General features: G+C 47.8%; 1 protein-coding gene across 1 annotated transcript; it reads left to right on the forward strand.

Moving 5' to 3' along the window:
- Window positions 1-9,120: 9,120 nt before the first annotated feature.
- Window positions 9,121-15,925, forward strand: MIOX (myo-inositol oxygenase; the record flags this gene model as incomplete). The annotated part of the gene is given in 8 exon segments (XM_087722643.1): window positions 9,121-9,258; window positions 10,450-10,612; window positions 11,129-11,196; window positions 11,912-11,930; window positions 11,933-12,020; window positions 14,539-14,606; window positions 15,335-15,384; window positions 15,827-15,925. Coding segments are annotated over 8 exon segments (678 nt in total), but the record flags the coding sequence as incomplete, so codon positions are not given.
- Between the last annotated feature and the right edge of the window lie 840 nt (window positions 15,926-16,765).

A 16,765-nucleotide genomic window follows, 5' to 3' on the forward strand; every position in this document is an offset into this window, starting at 1 on the left:
GCATGCTAAACCCATATTAAATAAACAGGCTGAAGCTCGAGAGAGATTAAAATCAAGCAAATATGCCAGGTTTTTAATTGATTGGGTTTAAAGGGTGGAAAGTTTCAACTCCCAGAATTCTCCAGTGAGGAGGAAGAGGGGAGGAGGAAAGGAGGGGGAGGGAAGGAGGAAGAAAGAAGAAGTGGGGAGGAGGAGAAAGGGGAAGGGGAGGGGGAGAAGGAGGAGAAAGAAGAGAGGAGGAAGAGGAGGGGAGAAGGAGGAGGAAGAAGAAAGAAAGGAGGAGGAGGAGGAGGAAAGAAGGAGGAGGAGGAGGAGGAGGAGGAGGAAGAGAAGGAGGAGGAGGAGGAGGAGGAGGGAGGAGAGGAGGAGGAGGAGGAGGAAGAGAAGGAGGAGAAGGAGGAGGAGGAGAAGAAGGAGGAGGAGGAAGAGGAGGAGGAGGAGGAAAAGAAGGAGGAGGAGGAGGAGGAGGAGGAGGAGGAGGAGGAGGAGGAGGAGGAGGAGGAGGAGGAGGAGGAGAAGCTGCTCTGAACATCCAGCTTGTCTTGAACATGACCACAAGAAGCTTGGTAAACTGAAAAATGAGGTGATAAAAGCCTATACTAGCAAATACCACTGAAAAAGAAAAATGAGAGATTCCAGGAAAAGGCAGCATGGCTGCATAAAGAACTTTCTAATAAACTGAAAAGACAAAAAGGACAAGTATAAAAAAAATGGAAAGAGAGAGAGAGACATAAAGTAGAATACCAGCAAATAGCCCGAATCTGCAAAGATGAAACCAGGAGACCTGAGGATTTTCTAGCTCAGTGTTTTTTTTTTTCAAATTTGACAACTTCAAGATGCGTGAACCGTAACAACCAGAATTCCCCATCGAAGCAATCCTGGGAGTTGAATCCACGCCTCTCAAAACCACACGCCTGAAAAACTCTGATCTAGACGGCCTAAGATTAGATCTTGCAGTCTTACAGATGCTCGCTCCTGCCAAGTTCAACTTCCACTTAATACTAAAGTGGGGATTAAAATTAAAGATCTCCTCCCACCACCAAGAGCCCTTTTGTTTTTTCCTTCACCGCATCCATTGCTTCTACGAGCTGGAGGCTCTGAAGAAAACCCAGATGTTTGTCAAAACACTGTGGCGTGTTTTCCTCTCCAAAGTTCCAGCTGGCAAAGGAGAGGACAAGGAAGTCCAGGTTTATCTTTCCGAAAGAACCCTGAAGGGTCAGGAACCAAGGCGAGGAAACTTCTCATCCAAAAAAAAGTAAACCCTGGAACCAATTACCCCCGCTTTCATAATCTGAACTCTGGACATTCTGTGTGAAAGCAACCACTTTCTCTACGTTTGACAAAAGCATCAGCGGGAAGGAGAATGTGGGTTTTATTTAGCCTCCCCAACAACAAGGTGGAGACATTCTGACACCATCGTCCCGTAGATGGCTACCATTTTGCAGTGCTCAGGACTGCTCAGACAATAACAGAGGCTGTTGGCGGGGGCGGGGGGGTCCTTTCTAGCAGAAAACCCCAACGCCCACATCAGTGCCGAAGCCAGTGGTACCCAAACTTGGCAACTTTAAGACTTGTGGACTTCAACTCCCAGAATTCTCCAGCCAGCAGAGCCAAGTTGCCAAGTTTGAGCTGGCTGGAGAATTCTGGGAGTTGAAGTCCACAAGTCTTAAAGTTGCCAAGTTTGAGCTGGCTGGAGAATTCTGGGAGTTGAAGTCCACAAGTCTTCAAGTTGCCAAGTTTGAGCTGGCTGGAGAATTCTGGGAGTTGAAGTCCAGCAAGTCTTCAAAGTTGCCAAGCTTGAGCTGGCTGGAGAATTCTGGGAATTGAAGTCCACAAGTCTTAAAGTTGCCAAGTTTGAGCTGGCTGGAGAATTCTGGGAGTTGAAGTCCAACAAGTCTTAAAGTTGCCAAGTTTGAGCTGGCTGGAGAATTCTGGGAGTTGAAGTCCAACAAGTCTTAAAGTTGCCAAGTTTGAGCTGGCTGGAGAATTCTGGGAGTTGAAGTCCAACAAGTCTTAAAGTTGCCAAGTTTGAGCTGGCTGGAGAATTCTGGGAGTTGAAGTCCACAAGTCTTAAAGTTGCCAAGTTTGGGAACCACTGGCCTAAGCTAAGACCTATAGTATTTGTGATGAGCCTTCCCTACCAAAGGGGACACCATCAGTGATCAGAAGTCTTCTACCACTTCTTTATAGCATTGATGGTGTTATCTAGTTTGGGAAATGAAATGTCTTCCAGAATACCAAGGACCCCACAGTTCTCCTCCTCCTCCTCCTCCTCCTCCTCCTCCTCCTCCTCCTCCTCCTCCTCCCATCTAGCCCTGATGATGTTACCTAGTTGGGTCATGAAGTGTCTCCAAGAAAACAACCAAGCTCAGAGAACACCAAGGACCTCACAGTTGCCTTCCTCCTCCTCCTCCTCTTCCTCCTCCTCCTCTTTGCAACCCCCTTCTTTCTAGCCCTGATGATGTTATCTAGTCAGGCCATGAGACATCTGCAAGAAAATAGCAATAGCAGTTAAACTTATATACCGCTTCATAGGGCTTTCAGCCCTCTCTAAGCTGTTTACAGAGTCAGCATATTGCCCCCAACAACAATCCGGGTCCTCATTTTACCCACCTCGGAAGGATGGAAGGCTGAGTCAACCTTGAGCCGGTGAGATTTGAACCGCCGAACTGCAGATAACAGTCAGCTGAAGTGGCCTGCAGTGCTGCACCCTAACCACTGTGCCACCTCGGCTCTTACTTCCTGACCAAGCTCAGAGGACCCTACAGTTGTCTTCCTCCTCCTCCTCCTCTCTGCAACCCCCTTCTTCCTAGCCCTGATGATGTTATCTAGTCGGGCCATGAGGCGTCTGCAAGAAAACAAGCATGCTCGGAGAACACCAAGGGCCCCTAAAATAGAATTATTTCTACAGAAGCGTCTGAGCTGAGGTGAGGACCTTCCTCGGGGCTCCACAAATCAGCAAAACAACCCTGCAGCCTTTGCATGAGCCGAGGTGGCGCAGTGGTTAGAGCGCAGTACTGCAGGCCACTTCAGCTGACTGCTATCTGCAGTTCAGCGGTTCAAATCTCACTGGCTCAGGGTTGACTCAGCCTTCCATCCTTCCGAGGTGGGTGAAATGAGGACCCGGATTGTTGTTGGGGGCGATATGCTGGCTCTGTAAACCGCTTAGAGAGGGCTGAAAGCCCTATGAAGCGGTATATAAGTCTAACTGCTATTGCTATTGCATGAGCCAAATCCTGGCTTTGTGAGATGGTCCTGTTCTCAACCCGCGTGAAGTTCCCACCAATGGCCCAACCTTCCTTCAGCAGAAGGCCCCCTGCCGTGACTCTGGTCTTCCTGGGAGAATCTTCGGTGGCTTGATGCTTTTGTCCTGTTTCCCCCCCCCCACTCCAACCCAGCCTTCCTTGACCCACGTCAGGAGGTAAATAACATCGGAACCCAGTCCTGCCCCATGGATGGAGGCCTGGCCATGCTCCTTTGGCTGCCCCCTGTCCTGGCGAAGGCAGTGACCGAGTCTTAACCTCTCTCTCTGCTTGGCTTGGAAGTAGCCGTGGCTCAAACGCCAGGGGCAAAGGAGGGTGCCCCCCCCCCAGGACGCACTTCTCCTTCCAGTCAAAGTCAGACATTAATCGTTTGCTCAGGTGCCCCCACCCCCAAAAGAGGAGTTTGGCCCCGGTGGGTTAACGGGTGACTTATTGTCCCATTAACACCAACATCTCTTGCATAAAGGCAAAGGTTATAAACCCCCGGAGAAACAGGCAGGCAAACAGAGAGAGCCTCTTAAGACTGCTGCCTTCTTGCCTCTCCTCTCCCCCAGCTGCAAGGATGAAGGTGGTTGGCCAGGTAAGTCACACACACACACACACACACACACACACACACAGAGAGACAGACAGACAGACAGACAAGCAAAGAATCTGGTGCAGGAGAAGTCACAGTAAGAGGAACGGAAGGATCCTGGTTGAGTAACAAGAGGTTGCGTTCGTACAATGTGCTGGTCGAGGGTGGCGAGCCGAGAGCCGAGGTGGCGCAGTGGTTAGGGTGCAGTACTGCAGGCCACTTCAGCTGGCTGCTATCTGCAGTTCGGCGGTTCTAATCTCACCGGCTCAAGGTTGACTTAGCCTTCCATCCTTCCGAGGTGGGTGAAATGAGGACCCAGACTGTGGGGGCGATATGCTGACCCTGTAAACCGCTTAGAGAGGGCTGAAAGCCCTATGAAGCGGTATATAAGTCTCACTGCTATTGCTATTGCTATTGGTCCGCACAGCTTGGAAAACTTACAGAACGTAGAATAACAAGAGTTGGAAGGGATCAAGAAAACATTTAACACGTCTAAAAATATATATTATTTATTTATTATTTATTTAATAAATTTTATAGGCCGCCCAATCCCGGAGGTCTCCAGGCGGCTTACAACGAGGGAAAAAAGAAATAGTAAAAAAATGAAATGAAACAGGTTAAAATCAACACACGTCCATTACGTTTTGATCGGGGCTGGACCTCAACAATGAGGTCAACAGCCCCAGGTCTGCCGGAAAAGCCAGGTCTTGACAGCTTTTCTGAAGGCCATGAGAGTGGGTGAGGTCTGGATTTCTGGGGGTAGTTCGTTCCAAAGGGTCGGGGCAGCCACAGAGAAGGCTCTCCTCCGGGGAGCCGCCAGCCAACATTGTCTGGCTGACGGCATCTGAAGGAGGCCCAATCTGTGGGATCTCACCGGCCATTGGGAGGTATGTGGCAGTAGGCGGTCTCGCAGGTACACTGGCCCTAAGCCATGTAGGGCTTTAAAGGTAATAACCAACACCTTGAATTGCGTCCGGAGACCAATAGGGAGCCAGTGCAGCTCGCGGAGGACAGGTGTAACGTGGGTGTACCTCGGTACACCCAATATCGCTCGCGCGGCTGCATTCTGGACTAGTTGCAGTCACCGAACGCTTTTCAAGGGTAGCCCCATGTAGAGCGCCATATAGAATTCTGCTGGTAGGCCATCTGGGCCTGGAGTGTTATTATTTTTCTGTCTTTTTATCGCTTTCCACATTGTTACATTTCCATTTAGTATAGTTTTAAAAAATTTTCTAATGCCCAGACAACACGGTGCTTATTAAGCACTAAGAAATGTAATGAATAAAAAATTAATTAATTAAATTTATTTTTTTTATAAAAAAGAGATGGAAGGGACCTTAGAGGTGTTCTAGTCCAACCCCTGCTCAAACAGGAGACCCTACATCGTTTCAGACGCATGATTGTCCAATCTCTTCTTCAAAAGTGCCAATGTTGGAGAACCCACAACTTCTGGAGGCAAGCCATTCCACTGGTTAATTGTTCTCGCTTTCAAGGAATTTCTCCTTAGTTCTAGGTTGGGTCTCTCCTTGGTTAATTTCCATCCATTGCCTTCAGGCGCTTTGGAGAAAAGGTTGACCCCCCCCCCTCTTCTTTTTGGCAGCTTCTGAAATATTGGAAGACTGCTATCGTGTCTCCCCTGGTCCTTCTTTTCATTAAATTAGACATGCCCAATTCCTGCAACCCTTCTAATAATATGTGTTTTTTTTTTCATTTTTCTTCTTTGTGTTATTCTTTGTTTGGTTTGCATTACTTCTGCTAAGATGGAGCCAGTCTGAATTTTCTGCTCTAGATAACAAATAGATTTAACCACAAAAATAATAATAATAATAACACCGGACAGATAAAGCCCATGCTCCTCTGGAGGGTCTAAGCACCTCCTTGCTGGCCCTACATGGGATCCAGAGCAAACCCTGCTCAGGCCCACCTCACATCTACAGGTTTAGAATAGCAGAGTTGGAAGGGACCTTGGAGGTCTTCTAGTCCAACCCCCTGGGGCCTAGGCAGGAAACCCTATACTGTTTCAGACAAAGGGCTCTCCAACATCTTCTTAAAGACTTGCAGTGTTGGGGCATTCGCAACTTCTGGAGGTAAATTCTGTTCCACTATTCTGCTTGGTGTTGATATTGCTTTTGCATTTTGCATTGACCCGGATTGTTGTTGGGGGCGATAGGCTGACTCTGTAAACCGCTTAGAGAGGGCTGAAAGCCCTAGGAAGCGGTATATAAGTCTTAACTGCTATTGCTATTATGGCAGAGAAGGAAGTACTGGTCCAGCTAACCTTTCTTTCCCCAGGCGTGTCCGTCTCCAGAGCCTCCGCAGGCTGATAAACATCTGGAGAACCCAAAGTCCAAAGAAAATTTCAGGAATTTCAAGGTCAGTCCGATTCAGCAGCAGATGGGCAATGCCTCTATTTTCTCCCACAATTCCAGAGGATCAAGCTGGAAAACGTTGGGTAGGAGATTGGGGTTAAAAATATGACTGTGTTTTGAAAACACTTCATAATGTAGAGCAGTGTTTCTCAACCTTGGCAACTTGAAGATGTCCGGACTTCAACTCCCAGAATTCCCCAGCAGTGGTTAGGACAGTGTTTCTCAACCTTGTCAACTTGAAGATGTCCGGACTTCAACTCCCAGAATCCCCCAGCCAGCATTTGCTGGCTGGGGAATTCTGGGAGTTGAAGTCCGGACATCTTCAAGTTGCCAAGGTTGAGAAACACCGATGTAGAGGCACTTGTGCAAAAGTGTGTGAAGTCTGTTCTGGGATGGGCCACCAGATGTTGGGGGCAGAGGCAACTGAGACGAACAGAGGGGGAGGAGGAGGGGAAAGGGAAGGAGAAGAGGCTAGAGGAGGATAACGAAGGAGGAGGAAGAGGAGAAGGGGTGGAGAAGGAGGAGAAGGGGGCGGAGAAGAACTTGGCCTCCTTCATGCTCTCTGAGTTTGTTGGTTTTCTTGCAGATGTTTCATGACCCAACTAGGGAACATCATCAGTGCTAGAGGGAATAGGATTTGCAGTGGGAGGGGGAGGAGGAGGAGGAGAAGGAAGAGGAGGTGGTGGTCCTTGGTGATCTCTCAGCTTGTTGGTTTTCTTGCAGATGTTTCATGACCCAACTAGGGAACATCATCAGTTAGAAGGGAAGAGGGTTGGAAGAGGAGGAGGAGGAAGAAGAAGAAGATAACAATTGTGAGGTCCTTGGAGGTCTCTAGGCTTGGTAGTTTTCTTGCAGACATTTCATGACCCAACTAGGGAACATCATCAGGGCTAGAAGGAAAGGGGGATGGGGGAGGAGGAGGAGGACTGTGGGATCCTTGGTGTGCTCTGAACTTATTGGCTTTCTTACGGATGTTTCATGACCCAACTAGGGAACATCATCAGGGCTGGAGGGAATAGGATTTGCAGTGGGAGGAGGAGGAGAAGGAAGAGGAGGTGGTGGTCCTTGGTGATCTCTGAGCTTGTTGGTTTTCTTGCAGATGTTTCATGACCCAACTAGGGAACAACATCAGTTAGAAGGGAGCAGGGTTGGAAGAAGAGGAGGAGGAGGAGGAGAGGAGGAGGAGGAGGAGGAGGAGGAGGAGGAGGAGGAGGAAGAGGAGGAGGAGGAGGAGGAAGAGGAGGAGGAGGAGGAGGAGGAGGAGGAGGAGGAGGAGGAGGAGGAGGAGGAGGAGGAGGAGGAAGAAGATAACAATTGTGAGGTCCTTGGAAGTCTCTAGGCTTGGTAGTGGTCAGGCCAGCCTCTCTCAGCAACCAAGAAAGAAACCACTTAACTCCATTTTGCAGAATTAAGAGTACTTTTACTGGTTATGAGTAGATAGCAGCTAAGCAAAGCAAGATCTGAGGTAAAAGCGCGCGTAATCATAGACATCAATATGTGACCCAGCCCCCTCCTCCTGGTAGCCCCATCCCACAGTCCCATCTGCAAATCCCTCAGGCGCCACGCGAGCTCCATCTTCAAAAAGCATCATCCGGTTGGTATGGAGGACGCTTGGCCTTGGCCGGCCCATCCACTACCTCCAGCATGCGCAGTAGATGGTGGGAACAAAACTCCCTCTTCACAATCCCTCCTGTACTTAAGACTTCCCTTCCCAAATACCAGGCCTCCCTGTTTCAATGGCAGCCAGAAGCAAGTGGCGAAGCAGAGGCTGGCAGTAGTTTTCTTGCAGACATTTCATGACCCAACTAGGGAACATCATCAGGGCTAGAAGGAAATGGGGATGGGTTAGGAGGAGGAGGGCTGTGGGATCCCTGGTGTGCTCTGGACTTGTTGGCTTTCTTGGTTTCAAAAGTTTTATTTCTTTGAAGGCAAACATTTCATCATTCCTCCATCAGTAAGACATCGAAGTACAATTTCTTGTGTGTCAAAATAATTCTAGTTTACCACCAAATTCTTGTCTAGCCTAATATATACCCCTCCCTCCCTCCACCCTCTCCCCCAACCCCCCTCCACCTTCTCCCCCCCCCCCCCCCGACTTCCCAGAACCTGTACACGGTATGGATTTCTAACACAGTCTAAAATCTATTGAGAAAAAAAAGAAATAAAAGAAATTAATAACATTCTACATTGACCTTAGCTTCTTCTTGCTGAACCAACTTTAAACAGTTTAAATCATTTCTGATCTTAAGCATAGGCTAACTGGAGTTTCTTGGTCCCGTATTTATTTTGTATATAGCCAATCCATTTTTTCCAGTCTCGTTTATATCTCTCATTTGAGTGATCTTTAAGATATGCCGATATTTTAGCCATCTCGGCTAAGTTTGTGACTTTCAATGTCCATTCTTGGATTGTAGGCAAGTCTTCCTTCTTCCAGTATTGCACCACCAACAGTCTTGCCGCCGTTATTACTTGTTGGCTTTCTCGCAGATGTTTCATGACATAACTAGGGGACATCATCGAAGGGGAGGGATGCTTGCTGTTTATATACTAATGGTTTACCCTAATTAAATAAATAGCAAATACACCCTGGTGGGAGTGTTCTTGGTCATTCCTTGATTAACCTGTTGTTTACTATAGTTTCTTGATTGGGACATTGCTTACCAGTTGGTGTTGAACTTTGATCATCACCAGGGGATAGTTTGCTGGTCAGGAGGTGTTGTGGTCTTTTACTTTTGTTATTTCCTCTTTCAAATGGCACTGTAGGAAGCTGTTGTTTATCTCTCTGTGCCTGTTGATGGTCGATTTGTCTGAGTGCCAGGCTTCCAGGAATTCTCTAGCACTTTTGGACTTGGCTTTTCTGGGAATTGAAGTCCACCCAGCTTAAAGTGGCCAAGTTTGGAAGGAAAAAACTCTCTACCTTGGATTAATGATTGTCACTCACTGCAATACTTCCAAATTGTCATTTCAGGAAGGGGCGCTGATTGACCGAGTGTACCACACTTACCTGCTCATGCATACCAACCAGACTGTGGAATTTGTGCAGAAGAAGGTGGGTTTGCCCAGACAGAGCCCATCGCTCCTCTGGGGAGGGTCTCTTGGGCACCAAGGATGTCTCAACGCATCCAGGTGATACCACCAACAAGAGAGACCTTGCTCCAGTTCTTTGGGGGCTGTATTAATGTTTGAATGTTGAATGTTTATTTTATTTATATGCCGCCCTTTTCCCCCAAAGGGGACTCAGGGCAGCTCACAACTCAACCAAGGGAGGGGGATGCAGACAAAAATTAAAACGACACGCAACAATACATAATTTAAAACACACAACAGTCATACCATTCAAGAAGGGGGTAGAAGCTTTTTAGCCCCAGGCCTGTCGGAATAGCCAGGTTTTAAGGGCTTTGCGGAAGGTCTGGAGGGTGGTGAGGGTTCGAATCTCCACGGGGAGTTTGTTCCAGAGGGTCGGAGCGGCCACAGAGAAGGCTCTCCTCCGGGTAGGCAATTAATATCTCAAGGGTTGCCAGCAAGAGACCCATTGAAGTCTGATCCCCCCTACCTCCCAAAAGAGGGATGTCTTCATACCTGTGGGTTTCCTACCAAGTCGCAAAAGAACTTGCTCTTCTTAAGATCCTCCCTCATTTTCAACATTTGCCTGAACAGTTAGAACATAGAATAACAGAGCTGGAAGGGACCTTGGAGGTCTTCTAGTCCAACCCGTGCTCAAGAAGGAAAACCATACCATTTCAGACAAGTTCTTCTTGTAAATCTCCAGTGATGGAGCAGCCACAACGTTTGGAGGCAAGTTGGTCCACTGGTTAATTGTCCTTGATGTCAGGAAATTCCTCCTTAGTTCCAAGTTGCTTCTCTCCTTGATTAGTTTCCATCCGTTGTTTCCTGTCCTGCCTTCAGGTGCTTTGTAGAAGAGGTTGACCCCCCCCCAATTCTCTGTGATAGCTCCTCAAGTATTGGAAGACTGACATCATATCATCCCTAGTACTTTTCATTAGACTAGACTTAGCTAGTTCCCTCAAGTTTGAAGAGGGCATCATACCCTCTAATCCAGTGGTTCCCAAACTTGGCAACTTTAAGACTTGTGGACTTCAACTCCCAGAATTCTCCAGGCAGCTCTGCAGAGCTGCCTGGAGAATTCTGGGAGTTGAAGTCCACAAGTCTTAAAGTTGCCAAGTTTGGGAAACCACTGTGTCTAATCCATCATAGTGTCCTCACAGTTCCTTCTCCCTAGAACGAGCAATATGGTGGCTGCAACCTCCGTCAGATGACCATCATGGAGGCCTTGGAGTTGCTGGACAATGTGGTGGATGAATCGGACCCCGATGTGGACTTCCCCAACTCCTACCATGCCTACCAGACAGCAGAGGGCATTCGGGAGAAACATCCTGAGAAAGGTGAACTCCTTGATTAGACCTATAGTCTCTAGGAGAACAAGAGGCTCTCCCCACCTAGATGGAGAAGATGACAATTGTAGGAGGGTCCTGCAGAAATTAGAAGGATCAAATTATTTGGGTATCAGGTCACGTCTAGTTTCCAATTCTGAGAGATGATGGAGTCCATCATCCATAATTCTCTATCTACCATAGCAGAAGATGCTCTGGGACCATTGGTAACCATTGAGCGATGCCATCTCCATATGTCTTCAACACATGATGACCTCAAGCAGAGCAGAGATGTTTTCCAGGGAGCCATCAGCACTCCTTGCTGTCACCAGGAGAGGACCATGCTCAGCTGGGCCTTTCTGCGTCCGAGCCCCTTCCTCCTCACTCTCCAGATCTTCTACATAGCTAAGTCCTGCTCTGATCTTAGCATCAAGAAGTTCCATGAGGCACCAGGTCTAAGTAGATGCCCCAACTGAGGTCGGAGGGACCTGTCAAGGGACTGAAACAGATTCTCTGGTCCCACCCTAGATTGGTTCCACCTGGTTGGACTGCTCCATGATTTGGGGAAGATTCTGGCCCTGTCTGGTGAACCACAGGTGAGATGAAGAACAAGAGGCATGGAAGGGGTCGACATTCCCAAGCCCTACCCCTTAATATCCCCCTTAATTTATTTTAGGGGCATAAAAACGAGAATCATGCTCCTGGATGCAACCTAAAGTCCCAGCATCTCTAATTGATATACTAAATCAAGGGTCTCCAAACTTGGAGACTTTAAGACTTAATTTAATTTAATTTATTTTAATTTAATTTAGGGGCAGAAAAACGAGAATGGGTGGATGGGTGAGAAACCTAAAGTCCCAGCATCTCTAATCGATACACATTGAGGAATCACTAAATCAAGGGTCTCCAAACTTGGAGACTTTAAGACTTAATTTATTTAATTTAATTTATTTTATTTTAATTTATTTTAGGGGCAGAAAAACAAGAATGGGTGGATGGGTGAGAAACCTAAAGTCCCAGCATCTCTAATCGATAAACTAAATCAAGGGTCTCCAAACTTGGAGACTTTAAGACTTGTGGACTTCAACACACCAGAATTCCTCAGCCGACCAAGGAATTCTGGGAGTTGAAGTCCACAAGTCTTAAAGGTGCCAAGTTTGGAGTCCTCCTGCCATAAATGAAATGGTGTGTTTAATTGCACACTTGCCAATACTGAGGATTAAAAAAAGGGGGGGTTGGTGGCAGGACAACACAGTCAAATAAAGAGGAACCGAGGTGAGATGGGCTGTTCTGACCTTGGTTATTCCACAGTGGTCTGTGGTGGGAGATACCTTCCGGTGGGCTGCCAGCTGCAGGACTCCATCGTTTTCAAGGACTCCACGTTCCATGACAATCCAGACACTAGGAATCCTCTGTACACGTAAGTTCTTGCTTTGAGGCCACCCTTGGATGGATGTAGAGGTCTACCAGGCAGGGCAGTGGAGCCGAGATCAGCAGAAGTTTGTCTCCTGGTCTCCCTGGTCCTCCTTGCACGGTTGCCTCTCCATCTCTGATGGAAGACCTGGTCTGCTGAGGTGTCTGTGGAGGTTCTCAGTCATCCATCATGTCAAGGTTGTCCCGAAGGTGCTTTTTCTTTTCAAGAGGCAACTGGACTTTCTGGTTTTTCTTCGAAGAGGTTTCGCTTCTTGTAACGTTCCCGTGGTTCGCCCATGAGGCCAATGTGGAGAAAAGACACGGACACGATCTTTCTCGGGATGGAGCGACCCAGATTGGGGATCTTCATAAATGACTTAGATGAGGGAATAGAAGGGGAACTCATCAAGTTTGCAGATAACCCTAAGATGGTAAGAATAGCCGACACCCCAGAAGACACACTCAGGATCCAAAAAGATCTTGACAGACTTGAACATTGGACACTATCTAATAAAATGAAATTCAATGGTGAAAAGAGTAAGGTTCTACATTTAGGTAAGAAAAACCAAATGCACAGGTGCGAAGTAACCATCCTCTGCTACCAAATGTGATGTTCCCGTGGGTCGTCCATGAGGCCAATGTGGAGAAAAGACACGGACACGATCTTTCTCGGGATGGAGCGACCCAGATTGGGGTCTGAGAGCCCCTTTTATTGAGATAGGACAAAGGCAGGAGGAGCAATCAGCATGTGGTTAAAACAGCCTGTAAAAGTACAATTTCTAATCTACTGCTCAGGGAAGTTCTGTCTATATATGGCCAAATCCTGGGCGTCATTGGTAGGGCACATCTCAGGATGTTATGTTATGCGCTATCAGGATGTTATGGGGTTTTAGGAGTTTGTTTTCTCCTGTGTGGTTCAGCGTGGCTCCGCATGCCCTGTTATGAACTGGGCCATGGGTGACCCACACCTACACAAGGAACTATATTACAACATCTTCTCATGCCAGAAGCTTCTTCAGCTCTGACTGGAAGATGGTGGGGAATGGTAAAACAGATAAAACACCCAGACATAAACTGAGCAATGTGGTATGTGCCGTACAATGCGGCAAGATCTATTATGTTGGGGAAACAAAACAATCACTTTGTAAGCGCGTGGCACAACATAGAAGAGCAAACCCATCAGGACTAGATTCAACAGTCCACCTGCATTTAAAAGACAGTGGCCGCTCTTCTGAAGACACATTTTGGACAGAGAGGACCCCTGGTTTGGAAGGGGGATCAGAGAGGCCATCTACATCAAGAGTTGAACAGCTCTCTCTCAACAGAAGGGGAGGGATACGACATCAGCTATCTCCAACCTACAACACAGTCCCGTCAACAGTTCCAAGAAGGCTCCACACCCCTTTGCACCCCTCAGGTGACCCTGAGGACACAGAGAAGCCTCCAAGTGGCCTCAGCGACTCTCACAAACAATGCAAATGACCGGCTGTCTGCAAGGAATGTCAGTCCTTCCACACCGCACCATCCTGTCATAGCTGAAGAAACTTCTATTCTATTTCTATTTATTAAATTTATAGGCCGCCCAATCCCGGAGGACTCCGGGCGGCTTACAGAAATAAAAATATTAAGAAAGATCAAAAGCAAATAAAACACAACAGGTTAAAAGAAAACACAACATGCACCCAGTCTAAGCGGGGCTGGACCTCAATCCAGAGGTCAACAGCCCCAGGCCTGCCGGAATAGCCAGGTCTTAATAGCTTTTCAGAAGGCTATGAGAGTGGGTAGGGTCCGGATCTCTGGGGTAGCTCGTTCCATAGGGCCGGAGCGGCAACAGAGAGGGCCCTACTCCGAGGCGTCGCCAGCCGGCATTGTCCAGCTGAAGGCACCCGGAGAAGGCCAATCCTGTGCGATCTTATCGGTCTTAGGGAGGTGTGCGGCAGAAGACGGTCTCGTAGATATCCGAGTCCTAAGCCATGTAGGGCTTTAAAGGTAATAACCAGCACCTTGAATCGTGCTCGGAGACCAATAGGGAGCCAGTGCAGCTCGTGGAGGATAGGTGTAGTATCGCTCACGCGGCTGCATTCTGGACCAATTGTAGTCTCCGAACAGCTTCTTGGGTGAGAAGTGAAACGTCTTCCGAGAAAAATCCAGAAAGCCCAGTTGCCTCTTGGAAAAAGCACCTTTGCGACATTATCTACTAGTGATAGTACCAGTACTATTCTGCATCTCCTTGGCTCCGTAACATTTGCTTTGAAACCACAGGCACGAAGGATGGCTATTGTTGACCTTCATCAAGGGCTTGGCCAATGCCTGGTGTCCCACCTGCAGGTGGCCCTCCAGACTCTTCAAGATGCCAATTGGAGATCCTGACTCTTCTGGAGTCTTTCCTCTCGCTAAAGCAGCCGCCCCCCCCAAAAAAAACAACTTGGCAACTTTAAGACTTGCCCACAACTCTCAGACCTCTGCGCTAAAGCTTCCAAACCAAAGAATTTCAGCTCGGACGTTCTCTCTTTCTACCTCCTCAGGAGCAAGTATGGGATGTATCAGCCCCACTGTGGCTTGGAAAATGTTCTGATGTCCTGGGGTCACGATGGTAAGCGCTCCACTGCACTTCTCAAACTCAAACACACACACACACACATGCACACACACACGCCCTAAGTGTAAGCGAAAATAAATCCCCCCCTTTTTTTGTCTCTGGAGATTCTCCATCCAAGTTACGGTTGTTCCAAAGTTGTAGGTCCTCCATCACTGGAGGCTTTCAAAACAAGACTGGACAATCTTTTATCTGGAACGGTATAGGGCCTCAAGCAGGGGGTTGGACTAGAAGACCTCCCAGGCCCCTTCCAACTTGGTTATTCTGCATAGGCTACGAAGTAGTAGAAGGAATGAAGGAGCAACGAAGGAAGCAGTTGAATCCCGATTGCAATTTCTGCCTTCTCTGATTTGGTGCTCGCAAAATCGGAGGAATTATGGGAGTTGAAGTCCAACTCACTCGGAGGTCACGTTGGTTGACCTGGATGCAACTTGCAATTCTGCAAATAACTCTGTACCTTTTCTCTTTCTTTCTTTCTTTCTTTCTTTCTTTCTTTCTTTCTTTCTTTCTTTCTTTCTTTCATTTCCTTCTTTCTTTCTTTCCCTTCCTTTCTTCTTTTCCTTTCCTTCCTCCCCTTCTCTTTCCTTCCTTCCTTCGTTGCCTTCTTTCCTTCCTTCCTTTCTTTCCCTCTTTCCTTCATTCCCTTCTCTTTCTTTCTTTCCTTCCCTTCCTTCCTTCCTTTTCTTTCCGTTCCTCCCTTCCCTTCTTTTTTCTACCTGTTCCAGAGTACATGTACCAAGTGATGAAGAGAAACAAATTCGCTCTTCCGGAGGAGGTAAGCAATGGAGAAAACCAGACTACTTGGGGTGGTTGGGGGGGGGGGGGAACAACGGACACACTGCCAGTTTCTTCGGAGCGATTTCCAGGGTGCAGTCCCAAATTTGAGGTCTCCAGCTGCCTTCACTGCAGTTGACTCGCCTCGCTCGAGGTAGGGGGACTGTGGAAGTCTATTCCAGTGTTTTTCAACCTTGGCGACTTTAAGTCCTGTGGACTTCAACTCCCAGAATTCCCCAGCCAGCTCTGCTGGCTGGGGGATTCTGGGAGTTGAAGTCCACAGGACTTAAAGTCGCCAAGGTTGAAAAACACTGGTCTATTCAACGCTCCGATGGATGCCTGTCTGCATTTCAAGCGCTCAGCATCTCCTTGGTGACGGTGGGGGGCAGCTGCTGCACCGGCCCTTGTGCTCCCCTTCCTCACAATCTCCTTGTTGCCCGTAGGCTTTCTACATGGTGCGTTTCCATTCCTTCTACCCCTGGCACACCGGAGGGGATTACATGCACCTGTGCAATGCCAAGGATCTCCAGATGTTGCCCTGGGTGCAGGAATTCAAGTAAGGAGTTCCAAGCCATGGGGAGGGGGAACGGAAAGACCAGTGTGTGTGTGTGTGTGTGTGTGTGTGTGTGTGTGTGTGTGTGTGTGTGTGTGTGTGTGTGTGTGTGAAATGCAACACAATTCTAGAACACTTAGTGCTGCTTTGGTAAGGTCACCTTTGGAATATTTGCATCCAGTTTTGGTCACCACAATATAAAAAAGATGTGGAGACTTTGGAAAGAGTGCAGAGAAGAGCAAGAAAGAGGATTAGGGGACTGGAGGCTAAAACATAGGAAGAACGGTTGCAGGAACTGGGGATGTCTCGTCTAATGGAAAGAAGGACTAGGGGAGACATGATAGCAGCCTTCCAATATCTCTAGAAGTCCATAGTAGTATGGAAGCTGAAATACACCAATGAGAGGAAGAGTGGGAGAGGAGAGAAGAAAGATGGGAAAAGAGGGATAGGAGAGAGGGTAAGGGGGGAAGATGAGGAGGATAAGGAGGAGTGGAATGAAGAGAGAGGAGAAGGAGAAAGGAAGGGGAAGTAGAGCAGGAAAGGATGATGGAGGGAAGAAAGGAGGTAGGAGAGAGGTAGAAGAAAGGTGTATGGAGAGCAGAAGAGCCAATAATGGGTTGTTATCTTTCTGGGCGTTGATGACAAGAGGAACTGATGTAATTACTACTTAATACAATAGGATACTGGCTAAGTAATAGTATACATGTGGATTATATGTTATGAAAGTGGAAAATAAAAAAAGTATATTTCAAACCTCCAGTGTTGGAGCACCCACAACTTCTTGAGGCACGCAGTTCCACTGGCTAATTCTTCTGTCAGGAAATTCCTC

The sequence above is a fragment of the Thamnophis sirtalis genome, unplaced genomic scaffold (assembly GCF_051295495.1).
Source record: "Thamnophis sirtalis isolate CommonGarterSnake01/CBP01778 unplaced genomic scaffold, rThaSir2_p1.2 scaffold_9, whole genome shotgun sequence".
Lineage (NCBI taxonomy): Eukaryota > Metazoa > Chordata > Lepidosauria > Squamata > Natricidae > Thamnophis > Thamnophis sirtalis.